Genomic DNA, 24,154 nt, shown 5'->3' with positions numbered 1-24,154 from the left:
AATGAATAGGTCATCCTAGACACACATATTAAGTTCTTCCCTATCCTTCTTGTTGTTTCTCTCTAATCAAAGGGAAATGAACATTTTCAAATACTACTGCTTGATTATAGTTACCCACTGTTGTTCAATTGTAATTACACACGATACAAGTTTATCCACAAATCCATTTCCTTCTCACTATTCTGAGCTCATAAGATTAGGCAGTGCAGCAGTAACTCTGGTCTTCAACCAGCCACCTGCAGTCAGTGCTGAGACATACTGATATTATGAAAGAGGAGGTGTTGGTGGTCTTGAAGTGTATAGAAGTGAATAAGTCCCCGCGTGCTGACCAAGTGTATCCTAGGATGTTGTAGGAAGCAAGGGAAGAAATGCTGGGGCCCTGGCAGAGATTTTTGTGTCTTCCTTAGCAACGGGTGAGGTACCGGAAGATTGGAGGGTAGTTAATGTTGTGCCTTTATTTAAGTAGGGCAGCAAGGATAAGCAAGGGAACTACAGGACAACGAGCCTAACATCAGTGGTGGGAAAGTTACTAGAGAGGATTATGAAAGACAGGATCTACCTGCACTTGAAAGGCAATGACTGATTTGGGATAGTCTATGTGGCTTTGTGTGTGGGACATCATGTCTCATGAATTTGATTAAGTTTTTTGAAGAGGTGACCAAGAGGATTGCTGTATAACTCAATGACTATGACTCATCAAGTATCTTTGGTCTATTTAGAGCCGCATTCTACCACTTTTTCTCCCATAACTCCTGATATATGGCTAAGAGGAAGAAGAGCCCATCCCTGGCCCTGCATCAGCCTATCTCCCTTGTGATGCATCCTCGCCATAACTTCATGCTTCAGTTTGACAACTCACTAATTTTATCTGTGACATTATCAACCTCAACTGCTGAGGTATATTTTGCTACATCTTTTGCCACTTTTGCTATTTCCTCAGTCTGATCCCTCCAGTTCTTACAATATTTCTAACTTAACTGTCTCACCTCGACACCAGAAAGTCTCCTTCCTTGAAGGAGGTTACTGAATCAGGTGGTTTTATGACAACTTAACAATCTCAGTTTTCCATTCCTAGCAAGTAACAATAATCATCATTGTGGCTACAAAGCACCTTAATGCATTAAACATGTTAAAATAACTCGTTGAACAAAATACATGCAGTGGAACAATGTTTCCAAAGTGCCTTTCTTGAACTGTGGGGGCTCACAGTGCTGAAATAATGAGAGAATTCTTTTTTGTCGGTGAGTTTAAGTATATATTCATGAAATGACAGAAACAACTGAACCAGAAGCTACTGGAGTATGTTGGCTCCAGACTGTGTTTCTGATAATCCAATTGCATTCCTGATCCAGGGATTATGTCCCTCGGACATTCGCAGGTGGTCCTGACATAATGATTACATGACTGACACTGGAATCGTGCTTCTGACCCGACCGTGCTCCTGACAGTCCAATTACCTTTCTGGTGCAGGAATTCTGTTTTTGACAGTTGGATAGTGTTCGTGATATGGTGATTATGTTTCTGACAAAAGGGTTGTGATTGAGACATTCGGATTGTGTTCCTTATCCAAGGACAATGTTCGTGGTGTCCAATTAAGTTCCCTGACAATCAAAACAATAGTTGTTCATCCATCAGTCTGATTGTGTTCCTGACACAATGGTTGTGTTTTTAAAAGTGGGACTGTGCCCTCTTTGTTTGATTACCTCCTTGCCTTGAGGATTATGGCTCTGGTAGTAGTATCATGCTCCTGACAAAAATGACTGTTCAAGTGTAGGATTTTGCATGTGACTTGGTGATTGTGTTCTGAACACTCCAGTTGTGTTGCTGGCACTAGGGTAGTGTTTCAGACAGCCAATTGATATTTCCATTAGCCCGTTTTTGCTCTGGGTAGTCACTTTTTGCTCTTGGTGGAACGGGTAAATGAAAAGTAAAACTGAGAAATGTGAAGTGTGACATTTTGAGAGAAAGAATGAGAAGAGGCAATAAAAAAAACATAGTGCACGAAGCTAAAAGGAATTCTGGAGCAGAAAGATCCTGGGGTACATGAGCATAGTTCCTTGAAAATGGCAGGGCAGGTTGGGAGTGTGGTTAAAAAAAAGGAAGGATTCTGGTCTTAATAGATAGAGGGATGCAGGGCAGGTAGGCATCAAATGGTGTAGCCACAAATGGAACAGTGTGTCCAGGTCTGGGTGCCACATATTAGGAGAAAAGTAGAGAGGGTTTAGAAGAGGTTTACTAAAATTATTCTGGGGATGAAGGCCTTTAGTTATGCGGATAGACTGGAGAAGTCAGGGTTGTTCCCCTTGGAACAGAGGTTGTGAGTATGTGTAATGGAGGTATTTAAAATCATGAATTCTACAGGCAGAGGAGAAACTGTTCCCATTGGTGGAAAAGGACAGGAGTTAAGACGATTGACAAAAGAACAGTGTGGATTGCAGAGCTGGGGTTCGTAGGCAGAGTCAACCGCAGTGCTCACAAGGGTCTGGATAAGTATCTGAAGGGAAAGATGTTGCAGGGGCTGTGGGGAGAGGGACCAGCATCACTGGAACCAGTGGGACTTGATGCCTTCCTGCACTGTAACTGTTCTGTGATTTGATAGACTGGTTGCAATCCCGGCAGAAGGATTGTGTCCTTGAGAGTCCGACCCTGTTCTTGCCAGTGGGATGGTGCTCCTGGCAACATTGGGTTCACCATGTTCCAGAGACCAGATCTGGACTCACCTCATCAGCAGTTCACATTTAACTGAAAGACCACAGAGAGGCTGTGATCACCGAAAACTATGCAATTATTCAGTGCTATTTCTAGCTTTTAAAAAGCTGATTTGAAGATTCTCCATTCGTATCACATTGTTTGCTCTATTTTAAATGTTGCCCTTTCTACTCTGTACAGTGGCTCTTTCTACTCATAACAATCCAGCCTCTGCTAACTTTGTTGTGCTGAGGTAACCACTGGGAGTCGGTAAGGATCCAAAACCTTATCTGGGAAGTGCACCTATCTCTGCTGGGAATTCCACCCACCGTCTGGTAGATATTGGGAGCTGACCAGCAAGGATCACACTTAAAACACTGATCCTATGTCACACTTAAAACACTGATCCTATATCACACAGAGCAGAACAGCTGAGATCAACTCCATGACCCTGCTGTAATTCCCAACTTGAGAACAACCCTCTCTTCTCACCCCTCATTCTACTGCATCACCCTGCACTACACTGCTGTACTCCAAGGAAATGAACTGATAACAGAGGGCTATTTCAACTTGTGTATTTGAGACATTGAGAGAACAGAATGGACAGCATCATTTTGAATTGACCACACATGTGGATAAAATTGCTGGAGAAATGCCGGTGATTTTACAGTAAATAAACCCTTGCTTGATGCACAAACAAGTTACAATAAAACTCCGATAATCCGGCACCCTGGAGACTTTGGTGGTGCTGGATTTTCTGAACTGCTGGATGTTGCTCCAATTAATATCCAACCATGCGTTTACTTCTCTTTTTTTTAACATGTTACATAGAAGTATGACAAATTATTCAGTGAACTCAGTGAAAATAAATGGAGAGGAAACTGAGGCTGGTGAGTTTAAAGGGAGCTGGAAATAGAACCCGGCGAGCTTCAGCTTGGAGGTTTTAGCTGTGAACCCATCCACATTGCCGAGCCCTGGCTCACCCCGCTCGCACTTCAGATTCCTGGCTCACATTGCGTTCGAGTGGGTGAGCCAGATGCTGAACCATTGGGATGTCCAAACAATCAGATCCTGGATCACTGGAGTTTTTCTGTAATCAGATTGCTGTTATTAAGGGAAAAGTACCGTGACTGCTGGCTCACTGAGCCAGTGGAGGTCAGCCGCGATTTCTACAGGGTTTCGGTGCTTTCTTGCAATTGCCTACAGATACTGTGCTTGGTGCAAAGCAATTTGTCCTGACTGCAAGTCTCGTCCATAAACATGGGTACAGAATGGGCGTCCCCTTGGAGAATAGGAGAGGACACATGGAGCAAGACAAACTGCCTCATGAGGGTGGAGAGCGAGTGGTCAAAACTACCCAGGCTACGCAGGGACCTTAACCTCGGCAGTGAACAGTGTAGGAAGTGCCCAAGTCTCAGCATGACCGTGCTCACTGAAATCTGCCACAGATAAACCCCCCTTTGAGGAGACACAGGCTGGCCTTAAGTCAACCTCTAAATGGTGCTGGGCATTCCAAATTTTCCAGCCCCTCCTGGTGTACACAGTCACTCAAAAGCATACTTAATGCTGGAGGCTTACTGCAGTCATGTCAATTAGCAGGCAACATGAGCTTGACATATGGGCTTGCATCAGAAGCAACTGTGCAGATGAATTACTCATCCTGATCTCCACACCTATTTTCAGGAGCTATCAAAGTTAGATTACAATATTTGTAGACTTTTCTGATCCTCATGAACACCAAGACATTCAGCAAAATACAAGGGCTTTATTCTTGTAGTTAAGTTTGGTCAAATATTATACTGGCCTTTAATGCTGAAGTAAAACTATGGTCAACCATTTAAACAGTGATGTATGTCATGGTGATTTCCTCTCACAGAATCATAAAATCATAAAGCACAGCTTACTTCATCCACACCTTTCTACACTAAGCCCATTTGTCTGCGTTGGGCTCATATCCCTCTCTGTCTTTCCTATCCAAGTACCTGTCCAAATATCTTGTTAAATGTCATACATGCATCTACCTCCACCACCTCCTCTGACAGCTCATTCCAGATAACCACCATCCTCTATGTGAAAAACTTACACCTCAGATCTCCTTTCAATTTCTCCCCTCTCCCCTTAAACCTGTGACCTCTGGTTCTCGACGCCTTTGTCCTGGGAAAAAGACTCTTATCCTATTTATACCCTTCATAATTTTATAATCCTCAAAAAAGGTCACCCCCAGCCACCTACGTTCCAATGAGAACAAACCCAGCCTATCCAATCTCTCCTTGTAATGACGGCCCTCCATTCCAGGCAACATCCTAGTGAATCTCCTCTGCACTCTCTCCGTTGCTACCCCATCCTTCCTAAAGTGGATAAACATGCCCTTTAGTTGCATCAAAAATCTATAAAGAATAGTATCGACAATGTGGCAGGGATTTGTTTTCATTGGCTAGATTAGTGGCTCAAGAAGGCATCCCGCCTTGGAGCAGGCGATAATTGCCAACCTTGCTACTGTCACCCACAAGTGGAGGTGAATGAAATGCAATGTGGTCGCAAAGCCATTTGCTGGGAAGGGCTGGTGATTGTTGCTTGACACTCCCCATATTGTACATTTAATGAGATGTTTACAGAGTGCCTTCCAAACATCCACCAGAATTATAGTGCATTCCAGCAGGAGAGGTCCTATGAAAATTCTGTGGTAAAATATTGTAACTGAGCCACAAAGAGTGTTTGAGCTTGGAAAATTGATAGTGAATCTGATGTGATGCTCCATTGGTACAGAGGTTGGAGTGAGTTTTTATATAGTGCATTGAGAGGGGATGTTGATGGTGACCTGATGCTATGATTTAACCTTGGTGGGGCCTGGAGTCTATGTTAAGGATTCCAAAGGCTGCTCCTTCCCACCCATATACCATCGTGCCTCCATCTCTGGTGGATCTACCCTGCCTGTGGGTCAGGATATAAACTCAATGTCACCAACAAATGGCCCTGATCTCCATCTGTCAGCTCAGTTCTGCTCCTGCTGGTGTTTCTTACTGTTCACAACTCAACACCAGCTCCTGTTGGTGAACTTATCTCTGTCCCAGCTCAGTCCCAACTGTTCCAAGTTTATCACGCACATTCAGGTGGTCACAAAAGGACAGGTTAAAACATAAAATAATTGTTTTTCTATTTGCACACAATATGAAAAGGACCTAATTCCCTCTGGCAGATACCAGCACAAACCATTCAGTAATCATTTCCACATTGTCGCACAGTTGGGGTGCAGTGTTGTCCTCCTCATGAAGGGAAGGAGAGAGTTGGGGAATGGGAACAGGGGGGCCAGCCTTTAACTTCACAGATCTTCAGAAGTCAGATCCACCCACCTGTCGATGTGCTCACTCCTAGTTTAACCTCTTGAATGAACAGCACCATTCTGGAGAAGTAGGTCAGAGGTTGTGACATTTAAATATGACTTTGGTCCTCTGATTTTGGCAACTATTTTGACGAAACAGAAGTGACCAGTTTGCCCAGGCAGGGGAAACTCAGCAGCTGAAAGAGCTGCCGAATGCAGAGGAGGGGTATCTCTCCTGCCCCTTACTCAGCTGAATCCCATCTACCCGGGACATTCTCTCTTCTCTCCTCTTCCATCAGGTAGAAGATACAGGATCCTGAAGGCACGTACCACCAGGCTCAAGGACAGCTTCCATCCCGCTGCGATAAGACTATTGAACGATTCCCTTATACAATGAGATGGACTCTGACTTCACGATCTATCTTGTTGTGACCTTGCGCCTTATTGCACTGCACTTTCTCTGCAGCTGTGACACTTTACTCTGTACTGTTATTGTTTTTACCTGTACTACCTCAATGCACTCTGTACTAACCCAACGTAACTGCACTGTGTAATGAATTGACCTGTATGATCAGTATACAAGACAATTTTTTCACTGTAGTTTGGTATAAGTGACAATAATAAACCAATACCAATACCAATACATACAAGCTCCAGCCCCACCGCCCCACTCCCTCCCAGCTGTAGTGCCAACACTCTTGGCCAACCTATATGTTTTCTAGTTGTTGATGGCTATGGTCCTGGGTTATGGCCAAACACTGCTCTCTTAACCATTCACCCAGAGGTAAGGTACACTAATAGGGGCCAGCACAGCATGCACAATCAGCATGAATGTGTAGAATTGGCAATGTTAGTGATATGACTGTACTGGGAAGAAATTGAAGTTATTTTCACCCCTGTATCCATCAGATTGGCTACCAGGTGGTAACCAAGATACAAAAAGATGAACTTCTTGAACTAAACTTAAGCCAGAATGGTGACACAGCTGGTGAGAACCACTGCCTCACAGCTCCAGAGACCCAGGTTCAATCCTAACCTCCAGTACTGACTGTTTGGCATTTTCATTGTGACCGTGTGGGTTCCTTCCGGGTGCCTCGGTTTCCTCCCACATCCCAAAGACGTGTGGGTTGGTAGGTTAATGGTTGCTGTGACTAGCCCCCAGTGTGTAGGTGAGTGGTAGAATCTGGTGGAGTTGACAGGAAAGTGAGGAAAATAAAATGGGATTAATGCAGCTTCAGTGTAAATGGGTGAACGCTGGCCAGCGCAAGACTAACAGGTCGAAAGGCCTGTTTGAGTGTTGTACGGATTGAAGGTCCACCTTGGCCCTGCATTCTCCGCATTTTCATGTTGTGCTCCCGTCTGTTCCCCCGATTATCAGAGCCAGTGTCAGTAACGCAGAGCTGCAACTGGAGAGCAGAGAGCTGACTGAATAATGCAAACTAGCTGAGACTGTGAGTGCCCGTTTCAATAGTATTAACATGTCCTGTCTGGAAATGGAACAGAAAACAATGAAAGCAGCTAAAGTAGGCACGAATAAACAAGGACAAAACAAAATCTTAAAAACAACCTCAGGTCTACAGTTGAACAAGTTATTGCTTAATCCTTGCACTAAATTAGAAATGTAGTAGATAGTGGAGACTGATGACTCCAGAGGAGTTCTTATCTCATGGTGTTATTAGATATTTTTGAACAGAGCAGGATTGATATCTACTCAGAAGAATTCAGCGGTCTGGAGATCAAGTAGAGCCTGCAGACTGGATTGGCTGGGTTTCGTTTCCTTGATGTGGAGGGGGATGTGATTGAGGAATACAGAATTATGAGGGGAGATTGGAGAGAGCGAAAGGGGGAAATGGGGAGAGAAGTGGCCAGAGTGAGGGGAGCCTGGGATTTACGGGAGATTGGGAAGGGGGGTGGTGACTTACAAGGAGAGGGGGAATGGGGAGAGGGGAGTCTAGCGAGGGAAGAAAATGGGGAGAAAAAATAGGGAGCTCTGAGCGTTGGGAGCCCAGGAAGAGAACAAGGATGGGGATCCCAGGGAAAGGGGAACACAGGGGAGAGGAGTATGCGATCAGGGGAAGGGAGCAAAGGGGAGTGGAGAACAGGGAATGGAGGGAGGGAATTACAGAGGAGTGGAGAATGGGAAGAGGGGAGAATGGGGGAGGAGAGAATAGAAAGAAAGAAGAGCAGGAGGAGTACTGAGGGGTGAGGAAAACCAGGAGTCAGGATTATGGGGAGAATAGGAAATTGGGAGTATAGGGAGAGGGAAGTCTGACAGAAAATAGGGGTGAAGTGAACAAAGGGGATAATGAGATTCATGCTGAGGTTTGTTTGATTTCTCTGTTGTGTTGAAGTTAACAGGACAGCCTGACTGGAAAGGAATCCATCAGTGTAATTAATAGATATTTATTCATTTGGGATATATGTGATTGCAAAGCCTGTGATTGTATTGAATTTGGGTTAATGAGAAGTACACACATTGATAAAACAAACCTTGTTCGAAGATGTAATGCAGACAGAGCATCAATGAGTGAATGGCAGATTGTGCAGGTGGACTATGACAGATTCTGTTACTCACTGGTACAAGGTGCAGAGGGAAGGTCAGAAGGTGATCGGTAATAGTTGGGGTCACACTGGCAGAAGAGAGCACCCATCACATCCGAGTGACTGTGAAGAGGACATCTTGCGCAAAGCTGGTCTCCTGAGTTTGGCTTGAAGAATCCAGGCTCACAAGCTGGAATAAGAACATAACAGATATTCCTCAATATCACAACACCCTGATCACTTCATTTATCCATTCAAATCAATCGCAGCTCTAAAAGTTTGCTATATTTCATTGATTAATTAACACGCTCACAGAACAGCAAAGCCATGGAGACCTGTGTATAATTTGTAGCTCCATTATGTATCTGAGTGGCTGGTTCCGCTGCTGATTGTTTATATTCCCACAGAGCTCAGCTGGTGTTCTTGCTGTGTGTGAAAAGAATTTGAAAGCTAGTCGGAGCAAAGGATAGAAGTCAAGAAGAGCGGTGGGTTCGACAGAGGTTACACTGGGCACATCAATAGAGGGTCCAATTGCTGAGCAGCCTCTGTCAGATTCCTGCGAGGTTCAGGGCTTTCTGGCAGGGTTTTCTCTGGGTCTGGACAACAGAGTCTTCGCTCAATTTTCTGCCACCTCTCTCAATGTTTGGTTAATCCAACGGGAACTCAGGAAAACATGAACACAGGTCCCAAGCAGGTTACTGAGGTAACTGTCCATGGTTACAAGATAAGGGGCCGGTTATTTAAAACTGAGATGTGTAGAATTTTTTTTCACACTGATAGGTGAATCTCTGGAATTCTCTAGAATTCTCTGCCCCAAAGGGTTGTGGAGGCTGGATCATTAGCTGCCCTTTAACAGAAAGGATGTGGAGGCTTTAGAAAGGGTACAGAAGAGGTTTACCAGGGTGCTGCCTGGATTAAAGGGTCTGAGTGATAAAGAGAGGTTGGACAAACTTGGGTTGTTTTCTCTGGAGCGTCGCAGAGCTGAGGGGAGACCTGATAGAAGTGTATAAAATTATGAGAGGCATCGATAGGGTAGAGAGTCAGAATCCTTTTCTTTCAGTGTAAAAATGACAAATACCAGAGGATAGACATTTAAGGTGAGATGGGGAAAGTTTAAAGGAGATGTGTGGGGCAAATCTGTTTACACAGAGAGCTGTGGGTGCTTGGAACAGGCTGCCAGGAGTACTAGTGGAAGCAGGTATGATTGTGGGATTTAAGAGGCCTTTAGACAGGCACATGAATATGCAGGGAATGGAAAGATATGGATTGTGTGCAGGCAGAAGAGCTTTAGTTTAATTTGGCTCCGTGTTCAGCGCATATGTTAGGACAACTGTTCTATGTTCTATGTTCCATTAGAAGAATTTTAGGTGGAGATAGATAAATATTTTGAAAAATTGGGGAATTGAGAGCTCTAGGGACCTGCCACAAAAGAGGAGATGAGGCCAGTGTAGATCAGCCATGATGATTTTGAATGGTGGGGCATGTTTGAGGGCCTGGTGGCCCATCCCTGCTCCTATTTCATGTGTCGTTGTGTCTGCTGGGCTCTCGGATGTGTAGAATGAAAGGGGGGAGGCCAGGTATCAGAGCTTCTCACTGTCTGCTCCACCTCTGGACTCACCAATGGACCCAGAGGCAGGGCAGGGTCTAGATCTCATCCTGCTGGCCCTTAGCCTTATGCCAGGGAGTTGGTGGCCTTGCCAACCCTTTGGCCAAGGTCACTGGCAATGATAACTTAATTTGTATTACTTTATTTGAAGATTTATAAAATTTGCAGTGTTTTCCTGTTTTAGGTGGTACAATGGCACAGCCAATAGAGCCACTGCCTCACAGCTCCAGTGAAGCGGGTTCGATCCTAACCTCCGGTGCTACCTAAACGGAGTTTGTACGTTCTCTCTGTGACTGCAGGGGTTTCCTCTGGGTGTTCCGGTTTCCTCCCACACCCCTGTGACGTGCTGATAGGTTAATTGGCCACTGTAAATTGCCCATAGTAGAGGTAGGTGGTAAAAATATCAAAGAGGATTTGAGTGGCATATGAGAGAAAGAATAAGTTGCAGGCATACCGGGAAATAAGGAGATGGATCCAGAGGATCAAATGGCATCTTTCTGTACCGCAATGTTTTTAACTCTTTCCATCTATTTGAGCAGTGTTTAGAGGTCAGACTGTCAGAGGCATTTAAGAAGATTAAAACAGCGTTTGATGATGAGGCAGATGGTTAAGGCTGTCCAGTGTTCTTGGGATAGGAGGCCTGAAGCCTGAGGACTGCTCACTGTCTATTGCCCCATCACAGGTCTGTTTGGTTCCCCCACCCATCCTCCCCACATTCTCCACAACTTGTCTAAATCTGTTGCAGCCCAACATATTCCAAGTCTGACGGAAATCACTGGCCTGGACGTTAACTCTGGCTCCCTCTCCAAAAACATTGCCCAACCTGAGTATTTCTCAAACATTTGGTTATCACAGGAACACTGTTTTCCTTCTTCCATGAAAAGCCAATTGCTATTAAGCACTTCAGAAATGTCTTCAGTGGAGAGACTATTCAATTTGCTCACTCTGGCATGGCTGGTTGCTATTAGGAACACCTGATGTTGTTTAAACAGTTTCCAAGCCTCAGCTTTTCCTGGAGCTAAATTGACTGGAGGTAGAAATAGACATTTGAAGAAGTCTGAGACTATTATAGCTACAAAGAAACAATTAAATCTCATCAAGTCACTATGCATAAAAAAGAGGGATTTGCATTACTTGGTATCAGATATATGAAAATGAATTTAAAAAACATTTTTCTAATTAATAGTTGGTGCCATATGCCCAGTGATCATCGCACTTTCACAAGTAACCCTTTTATTACACATGATATCTGCATATCTACTGCATAATTCATAATGACTGCATTAAAGATGCAATGGGAGAGACAGAATGTAAATGAATGCTTGCTTTGACAACTTAATTGGCACAATTTAGTCACATTGTCTTTTGCTTAAAGGATTTACTAATATTAATTACTCTCTAAATTGGTAATCTTCCGTGTAAACTCCAGCCCCAGTCAGGATTTTGAACTGCTAACACAAGATTAAAATCAGTGTTGCACTATGGATCATGAAATTGAGGCAGATATTTAGATAACATATTGAAGAGTGCACATCTGCTTTTAAAAACTTGCTTTGAGAGTTATGATGTGCGTTTGGAGATAGCTGATAAACCTGCGCACATTTGGTGCCTTACATTTCTTTATATCATCAAAGAGGCTTTACTTACAATGTCATTGCTTGCTTCTAGGCACAGTAATGTGGATTTTGCTCAGCCCACGTATGAACTGGTAATGATTAGGAGAGCAGCTTCAATAAGACTGCAGTCTCGTTGGAGCCTCACTGTACAAAAGGTTGAATCATCGAGTCACAACGCACAGACACAGGCCCTTGAGCCCACTGAGTCCGCAATGACCATCAAGCACCCGTCTACACAGAGCTACATCTAAATCTACACCTGGGCCAGAGCTAAGCTCTGATTCAATGACCATACTCACCACTAGTAGTATTCCTACAGTATAGCTAAATTTGATCTTTCATCCATTGGTGATTTACTGTTCTGATGTTGGGCACTTCTGAATACTCATTAAAAGTTGCCAAAGCTAAACATGTGCAAGTTTTGTTTTATTAATTCAAGAGATGTGGGCTTAGCAGGCTGAGCCAGCATTTATTTGCCCATTCCTCGAGAAGGGAGCTACCTTCGTGAACCGCTGGAGTCCTTGAAGTGCTGGTATACCCACAATGCTGTTAGGGAGGGAGTTCCAGGACTTTGACCCAGTGATGGTGAAGGAACGGCGAGATATTTCCATGTCAGGACAGTGAGTGGCTCGGAGGGCAACTTCCCAGGGGTGGTGTTCCCCGGGCTTTTGCTGCCCTTGTCCTTCTAGCTGGTAGAGGTCACGGGTTTGGAAAGTGCTGTCTAAGGAGTCTTGGTGAGTTGCTGCAGAGCATCCTGTAGGTGGTTCAAACTGCTGCTCATGTAAATCAGTGCTGGAGTGAGTGAACGGTTGTGGATGGGGTGCCTATCATGAGAGCTGTTATATCCCGTATGGTGTCGAGCTTCTTGTGTCTTGTTGAAGCTGAAGTGGAGAGTGTTTCATCTCACACCTGTCTTGAGCCTTGTTGATGGTGAACAGTCTTTAGGGAGTCAGGAGGTGAGTTACAGGATTCCCAGCTTCTGACCTGCTCTTGTAGCCATATTGTGTAAGTGGCTCCTCCAGTTCAGATTCTGGTCAATAGGTTATGGATATGGGGGGAAGATTGAACGTCAGGGGGCGATAGCTGGATTTTCTCTTGTTGGATAGTCATTGCCTGGCACTTGTGTGGCATGAATGTTAGTTTGCCACCTGTCAATCCAGGCCTGGATATTGTCCAGGTCTTGCTGCATTTGGACATGGACTGTTTCACTATCTGAGGAATCATGAATGGTGCTGAACATTGTGCAATCATTAGTGAACATCCCTACTTCTGACCTTACGAATGAAGGAAGGTCATTGATGAAGCAGCTGAAGATGGTTGGGTCGAGAACACTACCCTCAAGAATTCCTGCAGAGATGTCCTGTGGCTGAGATATTTAACACCAACCACCACAACCATCTTCCTAAGATATATCAGGTAGTAATTGCCAAAACTCAAAGCAACCACATATCACTTACTACAAACAACTTGCATTTATGTAGCCCTTTAAATTCAACAATAAATCGGGCCAAAAAGAATTACTGGGGCAGATTACCAACAGCTTGGTCAAACAGGTAATTTAGGCATACAGTATCCGTGGGAAGAGTGGCTTATCTGCTACACTTGCAGTGCTGGGTGGTAAAGGCTGTTTGTGGCCCTTGTACACTGAAATTGACCAAGATTTAATATTGCCGTATGTCCTGAGTAAACTAACGGTTCGGTAAATGTACAGGCTGTGAGGAGAGGCAGAGATGGAGAGATATGTATTTACTAATTTTAACCATGCCTTTCATGCTTTGACCCCACTGTGGTTTTTGAGTTCTGCTACGACAATAAAGTTCACAAGGCAGTAAAAAATGGGGCTCCAGATGTCTGGGACCTACACCAAAGTCTCTGTAAGTGCTGAAGATCAAAGACTGTTAGTGACCTCGAGAAGAACACTTCAGCTATCCCAACAAACAGTCCCTGGAATCAAAATCCTGCAGTGTTTGAAGGACCGTTTGATGCATTTGGTATTTCATGACAATATACGGTGAGCTCATTTCAACAAGTGAACATAGGTGCTGAGAAATCTTGAAGTTTGTATTTTCCCACCTAAAATGTTACTCCATTATAAATATGTAATTCTATTAATACTGTTCCTCTATAACACCGTCATAACCAGAGAAATTGTGTTTGACCACTTGGAATGTGATTCAGAATTGTGAATTTATAACATTAATAATTGTATCAAGCAGCTGACACTAATGCCATATTGGAGTGAGGGAAGAGCAGAAAGTTCTGTTTACTCAGGCCAGTTGGGGGGTGGGGAGGGGTTGTGTGGTGGCAAAGCCTAATGTTAGCTCAAAGAGGAAAGTACAACTTTAGTTATTATTAGCTAGTGGGCTTTTACCTTACAAGTAAGACCTCTCAGCTATGAGTGTACATCGGTGAGGTCAGTCACCAGAGGTCCTGCCTCTATAGATCATTAGTATATTGACACTGGAGATGGTCATGAGTACATAGGGCTCAGCTCACAACATAGAGGGGTAGAGGGAGAGAAAACCAAGTAAAGATAGGTCACCCCAGAATAAGGATATGTGATATCCTGTCATTTACTGAAAATTATGACTCAGGATTTGTGAGCAGCCAGCAGTAATTCAGTTATCACCCACGGCAAACATAGAAGGCAGGGGGAGCCTCCAGTCATATTGGTTTGATGCACCAGCTCGAAGCAAGACAGAGTATTAATGATACTCAGGGCTGAGGTGTCTTTGGACGAACTACTGGTAAATTACCTCTCAAGGATTACCTGATGCTGAATCATGATCCAGGGTCCACATTTAAGTCTTCACAAGACAGATCCAAGACAGAGAAAGTGGAATGAAAGGGAAAAAGCAGAGTTACAGGAATAAGACGCAAAGTTAAGACAGGAGTTGAGTGACGATGGTACAGGAACCCAGGAAAGAGTCGGATTAAGAGCGTGATTCCAAGGGAAGATCAGAGCTAGGCACAAGAAATTCTGTAGATACTGGATGTATCTGGAGCAATACACAAAAAGTGCTGGAGGAACTCAGCAAATCAGGCAGCATCCATTGGAAGGAAATAAACAGTCGATGTTTCGGGCCGAGACCTTTCATCAGGACTGGGAAGGAAGAGGGCAGAAGCCAGAATAAGAAGGTGGGGGGAGGGGGACGAGCACACACAAGCAGGTGATAGGTGAGTCCAGGTGAGAGGGGGAAGGTAGGTAGGAGAAGAAAGGTCCAGAAAGGTAATCTTAAATGAGAATGCGAGAAGCCACTGAAATGATAAGGAAGACTGCGGTCCATCCAACCCTTCCCTGGTGAGCTCAGCACCAAGAACCTGATCAAGGATCAGTGACCTCGAGTCCTGCCCTTGGGGTGTCCACACATCATATGGAAATGAGCATGTGTGAAGGGGCCACAGTGAGCTCGACCTCCTGCACCGACTCATGTATGACCCCTGCGGATGGCCATCTGAGAAGAAGGGAGAGGAATTCCCAGTGGGATCTGGGGCATTTTAATAGCAATTCACTTTGCTACTGAGATGATACCTGCTTGGGAGTCCTTATGCATTAGGGAATTTGGGCGGTGATATCACGACCTTTACAAGTAAAAGGTGGCCCTTCAATGATCTGAAGTGAAATGGGAATCCTGGGAGTTCATTGGATACAGATCAAATAGACCACCATGGTTGTGAACGGTCTGTGTCAGTGTCAAACTGTTGCCACTTCGGGGAGGTGCTGCACAATGGCCTTTGTCTTCCAAGTACTTCAGTAGAAGAATTTTTGCTCGTCCACTGTTGAGTGTCAGACAAGTCATGACAAGAGACGATGATGAGGAGAAACCAGGTATTGTCAGAGTGCATGGTGGACCTGACATCTTTTCCGATGTTGCTGTAAACTCTTTCACCAGCTGGGAAGAGAGGAAGGGAGAATTTGCAATAGTATTGTGTTTTACTTAGGCCCAATAAGTGACTTTGGCAATCTAGACACTGCTGTTCTTTGGCAAAACATATCAGCCACCTGCAAAGTCCCAGAAGCAACAAATACAACGATTGGCCAGCTAATCTGTTTTACATTGAAGGAGGGTTGTTGGTCTGGATACTGTGAGAACTGCTGCCTCTCCTGTGTATAATACTCTGGGACCTTACGCATCCACCTGGACCACTGCAAGGAGGAAACGGAACTCTTGTTAATAACTAACTCATGAGATAATCCATTATTCCATAACTGCTGCTGTGAGGAGCCAGCACACAGCAAGCGGTCATTCAGAACCTTCTGTCTCTGAGCTAAGTATTCTGTTTGAGAGCCAAAGCTGGATATTTAGCTCTCTTTTCATTCTTAATTTTGCAACAAAACTTTCTTATTTAAAATAACACAACAGATCATTTGTCCAGAATTTTCTGAAATAATCTTAAAAATACTAGATGATCCCTCTCTGCGATATCCAAACCTCATGAGCAGAAGCCAAAATGAAGTTATAAGCAAACACTGCCAGCCTCAGTGAAACAGCCTCTCAAAACACCTAAACTATTAACTGAAGGATAGACCTCAATGTAATGGGATGGGACATTTTCTTCCTGCTGGCTCTATTCAAATGTTAGTCCCTGCAGCTGTCTCCGCATTGCCAACGTCTATCGCTGCTTTGTATTGCTAATGGTTGCAGCTGTTTGAATGTTGCCAAGAGGTTCGATGGGTTGTGTGGTGCTGATAGCTGCGGCTGTTTGTACATTGCCAATAGCTCCAGATGTTGGTAATGGCTGCAGATGTTGGCATGCAGCCGATGGTTGTACCTGCTCCCTCCACTGCAAAGGCTAATAGGACTTCTTTTCGGAGAGTCGACAGTTTTAAGGTAACAGCAGACACCATGTTCTGAGTGAGAAAGTGATGTAATCTTCATATCATCTGGGCACAAGCAGTTGTCCATGTGCACTACACCCTGCTGGTGAGAGGATGTGTAATTTTTTCGTTGACATGATTTGGTCCAAGCTGAAAGTAATAGATACTTTAATAATGAATAAAGTAAACGTAAGAGATTGATTATGATTCAGATCTCCCATAGACACTTTTCAAGTGAAGCATGAACACTCTAGCAGCAACTGATTAACAGAAAATTGTGTTAACCCATGTTCGTCACCACAGAATATCAAGAATATGATGGCTTTAGGATACATGTTGGCTCAGGCATAAAGGAGCACTTCCACTGTTTCTGTTTAACATTGCTCTGTAAATCTTTCACTTTCACCTGAGAGGTGAGGCAGGACTTTGGTTTGACATCTCATCTACAATTGCCAGTTCTGACAACTGAGCACTCCCTCAATACTGTGGCCTAGAGATGGACTTGAACCTGCTTCAGGTCAAGTGTGCCGAAAACTAAACCATGCTAATGCTCACTTGAAGTGTAAGACAACAGAAGTGGAAAGGATGGGGGAACCAAACGGAAGCAATGTTGCATGTCATTAGGCTGGAAAGAGTGCAAAGAAGACTTATGAGGATATTGCCAGGACTCGAGGGCCTGAGTTATAGGGAGAGGTTGGGCAGGCTGGGACTTCATTCATTGGAGTGTAGGAGACTGAGCGGTAAACCTTAGAGAGGTGTATAACATCATGAGGGGCATAGATAGAGTGAACACATACAGTCTTTTTCCAAGGGAAAGAGAACCAAAAGCTAAAGTGCATGGGTTTAAAGTGAGAGGGGAAAGATTTAAAAGGGACCTGAGGGGCATCTTCTTCATGCAGAGGTGTGGTGAGTTGATGGAACCAGCTGCCTGAGGAAGTGGTTGAGGCAGGTACAATAGTGACCCTTAAAAGACATTTGGACAGGTACATGGATAGTATGGGTTTAGAGGGATATGGGCCAAATGCGGGCAAATGAGACTAGCTTGGGTAAATGGGTACCTTGGTCAGCATGGATGAGTTGGGCTGAAGGGCTGTATTACTCTCTGACTCTAAGAGATCCATATCTAGACCCAGGCTCCGAGGCTCAGGAATCATTTCCCTTTATGTTTATATTTCCAACTCACTGCAGGCTTGCTCTGTTTGAATTTCCTGGGTCTGGGGGATTTGAAAGGGCTGCTCTCAATCCTATTGCTACGGTGATGGATAAAATCTATATAAGAAACGCAAGATCTGTATCAGTCGGCAGCTTCAGATATTTGTGAATTAATGGGACTGAGGATTAAAGGATAACGGGTTAGATAATGGATCCCTTCACGCTGGGGTTTTACAGCAGAACGATCCTTCGTAAATTGTGATTTACAAACTGGTGACGATGATGCTTTTTGTTGCACTTCATGCTGAACTGAAAGTTCAACTAGGATGTTTGTGTTTCACTGTCGTGTTGGTCATGTGATCGTCATATTTCAAGAGTCATTTAGCAATGAAATTATGTTTCTCTGGGAGCAGCCAATAGGTTGGTGCTCATCCCATGTTCAACACTACACTGAATGCTCTCCCCTACAAGTGCCTTTACAGACCCAACCTCAAAGGGAACAAACAGGACCCACCATCCCAACCAGCACTAACCTTCGACTTCCAATGACCCATCCATTCCCCAAACCCCAATAACAACCCCTGACCCCTGCCCCGACTCCTGATCAACCCTGCCCCGACCTCAGTGTTAATCCTGACTCCACCCCTTCGCAATCCCAACCCCCAATATCCCCTCCGAATACCAAATCCCCCCGCCCACCCAACAATCACACCCACCCATCATCAACTTCCAACCCATCATCTCCCAGGGTCTAACTCACACACCTCTTGGTGGTAATGGTGCTTCTGGTTGTACGCTTGCAAACTCCTTCACCATCCAAATCGCAACCATCTTCATCAATAGTAAATCCTCCTCTCAGCCCTCGAGCAACAGAACAGGACACAACCACAGACCTCCCGCCCAAACCCACCACAGCCACGTACATTGGTGTCAGTGCTCCACAGTCCTGATGGGTAAAAGTGACACTGGCACCTGTTGACAGTCACGGCAAGTGGCACATTTTCGACTCCAGAAATGTGCAATACTTTGAAAATCACATCAAAGTTCCAAGGCCCTCTGAACAGCCACAAACTCGGTCAGTATGTCACTCTAATGCCATTCTCCAATATCCAGGCCAATGTCTGGTACACCTCTGTCACGTACACATGGAGCTTCACGAGTGGGTTACAGTGATGAACACCCTGCAAACTAGCTCCTGATCAGTGAGTGATGGGAGATAAAGGAGAGCTCCTTGTATCACTGCCTTTGAGAGTTTGGCCATTGCCCAACCTTCCCAGACATCTCAGGTGAAGAGAACAGAGGGACGAACAATGAAACACAAGCCTGAGAGAGACCTTACCTGCTGCCTTCTGTATAAAGTGTGCTCATACTTTGAGTCATAGTCACACAGCGCAGAAAGAGACCCCTTGGTCCATTGGATGCAAAACCATTGAGCAGCCATTAACAAGAAACTGCAGATGCTGGAATCTGGAGCAAAAAACAAACTGCTGGATGAACTCAGAGGGTGAGGCAGCATCTGTGGATGGAAATGGACAGTCGACGTTTCAGGTCGAGACCCTTCATCTGGACTAATTCCATTTGATCCTTTCCCCATGGTGCCACCAACTCCCCCTAGATTCTAGCACTCACCCACACACACAAGAGGCAATTGACAGTGGCCAATTAACCTACCAACCTGCACGTTATTGGGACGTAGGAGGAAACCGGAGCACCCGGAGCAAACCCATGCGGTCACAGGGAGAACGTGCAAACTCCACACGGACAGCAGCCGAGCTCAGGATTGAATCCAAATCACTGGAGCTATGACTCAGCTGCAACTCTACCGACTGCGCCGTCCTTGGCAAAGTGAGGCAGGGATATTTTCTGAGTGGACAAGCCATTTCTGTGCTCGATTAAAATCTCAGTCGATGCCATTGAAGAATCAATGCCAGTCGACGGGACTCTGAGAAGATGCTCGCACCGAACCTCCCCACCCTGGTGAGGCCACTGAACCTCCTCGGAGTGATGAGAGGTGGAAGCCGGTGCGTCAAATCCACCTCCCACCAGTGATATTCTTGGAAACCTTCTTGAGACACAAATAGGAAACATTCCGAATTACTCACAGCGCCAGAATGACGTATTCCACTGCCCTGCTGATCTTGACTGAAAGGATTGATAAGCCAGGCAGAGACTCCACTGAATGGGCTCCATCTTCACTTGGCTGACTCCCAATCTCCTGCTTATCCTTCTGAAAGGTCGCACCCCAGTCCCACACAACATGTCCATCAATCAATGTTTCTGGGGCTACGTAAATGAGATGGCTCAGCAAAGTCATTTGTAAACACTTCCCTCAGTGATAATTTTTCTTTGTGTGATACAACAGGGCACAGGAAATTCTTGTGCTATACGCATCACTGTGCTTTAGCTGCTGTGTATGTTGCTGTCTGCATTAAAGTACTTCTCTCTGCTGCAGACTTTGCCTTTTTTTTGAGGCTGTCTTGTGAAACAAATTAATTTTTTGTGGTGTCACAAAGGTAAAATAGTCCAAATAACCCTGCACCATCATACATCAGATCAATGCAGTAACAAGTCATTATTTCCTGACTAAACTGTTAATGTCATTGATGGTGGCACATTTATTGATGTGCTATGAAACTGTTATCAGCCTGAATTAGAGGATGAAGTGATTTCTCTATCACTCAACAAAGGCTTCACATCAGAGAAACTGGGCTCTTTCATGATACAGCAGCACCGGAATGTAAGTGAGTGTTGAGACAAGTTCAAAGCTTTAATCCTGGCTTTTGTAAGGTGTATCTCCTCCTACACTCGTACTTCCACTAAAACCACAGAGGAAAAATTGTAATTCCTTGGATTAAAGGAAACAGATAAAGAGTCTTTCAGTCCTGCCTGCATTTGCCACTCTTGGTAAACTGCTCAAGAAGGGTCCCTTTGTGCCCATGGACATTATCTGCTTGTACAACAAGCCACATTAGTTCCGTAACACCCCACTCCTCAGTTCAAGTACAAGCACACTTTACACACAATGATTTGTGCTAACTTCAGAAAAGCAGGTAACCCAGTCTGTTACGTCTTTGCCTGATGCTATCTTGCTTTGTGTAAATTTGCTGTTCAACATTGTAGAAATAAAAGTACTAAGTAAACACATGAATTATTATTCTGTTGGTAATGATGTCAGTCAAGGGGTGAATATTGGCCAGGGAGAACTTCACACTTATCCTCAGTGGTGCTGCAGGACTTTTATGTGATCTCAGCACCAACCATGCAGCACTCCCTCAGCACCAACCGTGCAGCACTCCCTCAGCACCGCCAACAGTGCAGCACCACCATGTAGCACTCCCTCAGTAATTTTGATGATGCAGCACTCCCTCAACAGCCAACAGCGTAACATTCCCTCAGCAGAGCACTGCCAACAGCACAATGCTCTGTGGGTCATGCTGACAATACAGCACTCCTTCAGCACTACCAATAGTGCATTGCTTCCTCATCACCATTGGCACAGTGCAACGATCCCTCGGTATTGCCCCACTGATGTGAATCATTACTTCAGTACTCCCCCTCTGCAGCACAACAGTCCCTCATTACTGCCTATTTGACAGTACAAACTTCCGTCAGACTCAGTCTACCTCAACGCAATGCTCCCTTGAAGCCTTCCATCTGACGTTGCAGCACTCCCTTCGTACTGTCCACTTGAGGGTGCAGTGCTCCCCCAGAGTTCCACAGGGCACTTAATGTCAGCCTAGATTACGTTCAGGAGTCTTCAGACTGCAGAATATCAAATGGAAGTTTCGTGTACCACCAACACATTTCTCCATCAGCCCATTTGTAAACAACTAAAAAAAAGCATTATACTGTTACTTACTCAAGGTAATAAATACTCCCTTAAGTATTTTACAGGAAGTTAAGAGGAATAAATAAACATTTTGTCTTCCCGATGGATGAGAATAGATTCATCTGGTTGATATTGTAATAGATCTGGTTGTGTCACAATGATTTTAAAGCAATGTTAACCCTTCAGGGACATGTTGTGTTAACGGGACCAATGCTGAATGAGATTGCTACAGTGAATGACACATGTTTGACCGTGTTAATGATGCTATTGACTTCGCAAAGTTCTGTTGGCATACTTGATATTCGCTAATGTACCACACACTCATCCCTGTCAAGTTTCCCTTTACCAAAGATACCCTAGATCAGATGGAGAAAATGTTTTGACCTATGAAGTGGTCCAAAATGGAAGGTCTTAAATATAAGAGAGTCCAGTGGAGAATGGAGGAGAAATCTCAAAACCCAGGAAGTAATCGGGCTATGGAACCCTCGACCACAGGAAGCACGAGGTGAGTACCAGAGAGGCAGTTAAGATGAAAGTAGGTAAACACTCAGAAGGGAAAGGAATAGGAGGATGTGTTAGATAAGGAATGTGGCAGGAGGCAAATGTGGAGTATAAACCTGTTGGGCCAAATGGCATGTTTCTTTGGCGGAATAAGTAGCCCTGGTATCTTTCCTCTCTTATAAAGTCTTACGTTGATTTCCCAATCAGTAATTTTTTTATTTTAAATGAATTTGTGTAGATGAATCTGTGGGTCCTGAGGGGACTGATGTGGTCAATGTGGGAACCATTGGAAAAGGGGTGGGTAGTTTATAAGGTTGTCCCCTCCTTCTGCCACATAGGTTCTATGCGCTTCTTGGTTTCAATACCATCTTGAATGCTCCTTCACATAGAACATAGAACGTTACAGCACAGTACAGGCCCTTCAGCCCACAATGTTGTGCCGACATTTTATCCTGCTCTAATATCTATCTAACCCTTCCCTCCCACATAGCCCTCCATTTTTCTATCATTCATGTGGATATCTAAGAGTCTCTTAAATGTCCCTAATGTATCTGCTCCCACAACCTCTGCTGGCAACGTATTCCCCGCACCCACCACTCTGTGTAAAAAACTTACACCTGACATCCCCCTTATACCTTCCTCCAATCACCTTAAAGTTATATCCCCTCATGTCAGCCATTGTCGCCCTGGGGAAAAGTCTCTGACTGTCCACTCTTATCATCTTGTTCACCTCTATCAAGTCACCTCTCATCCTCCTTCTCTCCGAAGAGAAAAGCCCAAGCTCACTCAACCTATCCTCATAAGACATGCTCTCCAATCCAGGCAGCATCCTGGTAAATCTCCTCTGCACCCTCTCTAAAGCTTCCACATCCTTCTTATAATGAGGTGATCAGAACTGAACACAATACTCCAAATGTGGTCTAACCAGAGTTTTATCGAGCTGCAACATTATCTCATGGCTCTTGAACTTGATACCCCAACTAATGAAAGCCTTCTTAACAACCCTATCAATTTGCGTGGCAACCTTGAGGGATCTATGGACGTGGACCCCAAGATCCCTCTGTTCCTCCACACCGCTAAGAGTCCTGCCATTAACCTTGTATTCTGCCTTCAAATTCGATCTTCCAAAATGTGTCACTTCACACTTTTCCGGGTTGAACTCCATCTGCCACTTCTCAGCCCAGCTCTGCATCCTTCACTACTTTGAGCGGTCCAAGGTTCCCATGCATCAATGGAGATTCTGTTTTTTTCTCGAGGTGGCTTTAATGAATTTGACTCCTTTCCTTCAGCTGGTCAACTCTTCGCATCATGGAGCTCGGAACAGAGTGTGTGCTTTGGGGAACATGATCTTTATTGCATGATGACTCCAAGAACAGTGCAGCATCACGGTGACCTGATAGAAGTATGTAAGATTATGAGAGGCATAGAGAGGGTCGACAGCCAACATCTTCTTCCCATGGCAGGGGTACTAAAAACAAAAGGGCATAGGTTTAAGGTGAGAGGAAGGAGGAAGAAGGATCTGAGGGGTTGGCTTTTCACACAGAGAGTGGTTAACATATGGAAAGTCCCTACCAGGTAGTAGAGTCAGATGCAATTACTGTCTGAAAGGTATTTTAGACAGACACTTAAATAGGCAAGGAGTAGTAGGATGCAGTTCTAATATGGGCAAATGGGATTAGTGTAAACAGACAAAAAGATCGACATGGACGTGCTGGGCCCAGGGGCCTGTTTCTGTGCTCATATTTCTGTGTCATTGGCAAACCTTATATTTCATCCCCTCCCCCAAGTCATTGATGTAAATAGTAAACACACAAGGGCTGGGAGCCGATCCTTGGGGTACTCCGCTAGTTACATCTCTCCCGCCTGAAAAAAGGACCCATTTATTCCAACTCTCTGTTCTCCATGTGGCAGCCAGTATTCAGGCCATGCAAACGTACTTCCCCCAGTACCCTGAGATCTTAAGATATGCACCAGCCTCTTATGTGGTGCCTTGCCAAGTGTCTTTTGAAAATCTAAGTACACCATACCTACAGGTTCCTGTCTGTCAACTCACCCTCAAAGAATTTGAGCAAATTTGTTAAAC

The 24,154-nt window shown here is 44.6% G+C and overlaps 1 protein-coding gene across 3 annotated transcripts in view; it reads right to left on the bottom strand.

The window, feature by feature from the left end:
- Positions 1–24,154, bottom strand: part of epha8 (eph receptor A8) — a 306,232-nt gene that overhangs the window by 124,472 nt on the left and 157,606 nt on the right. For all 3 annotated transcript variants that reach the window (XM_052039035.1, XM_052039034.1, XM_052039032.1), the window contains exon 2: positions 8,583–8,738. In XM_052039035.1, coding sequence (XP_051894995.1) covers positions 8,583–8,738 — 156 coding nt within the window. The remainder of the gene's footprint in view (positions 1–8,582; positions 8,739–24,154) is intronic.

Source organism: Pristis pectinata, chromosome 26 (assembly GCF_009764475.1).
Source record: "Pristis pectinata isolate sPriPec2 chromosome 26, sPriPec2.1.pri, whole genome shotgun sequence".
Taxonomy (NCBI): domain Eukaryota; kingdom Metazoa; phylum Chordata; class Chondrichthyes; order Rhinopristiformes; family Pristidae; genus Pristis; species Pristis pectinata.
This window is presented reverse-complemented; position numbering and strand designations above follow the sequence as displayed.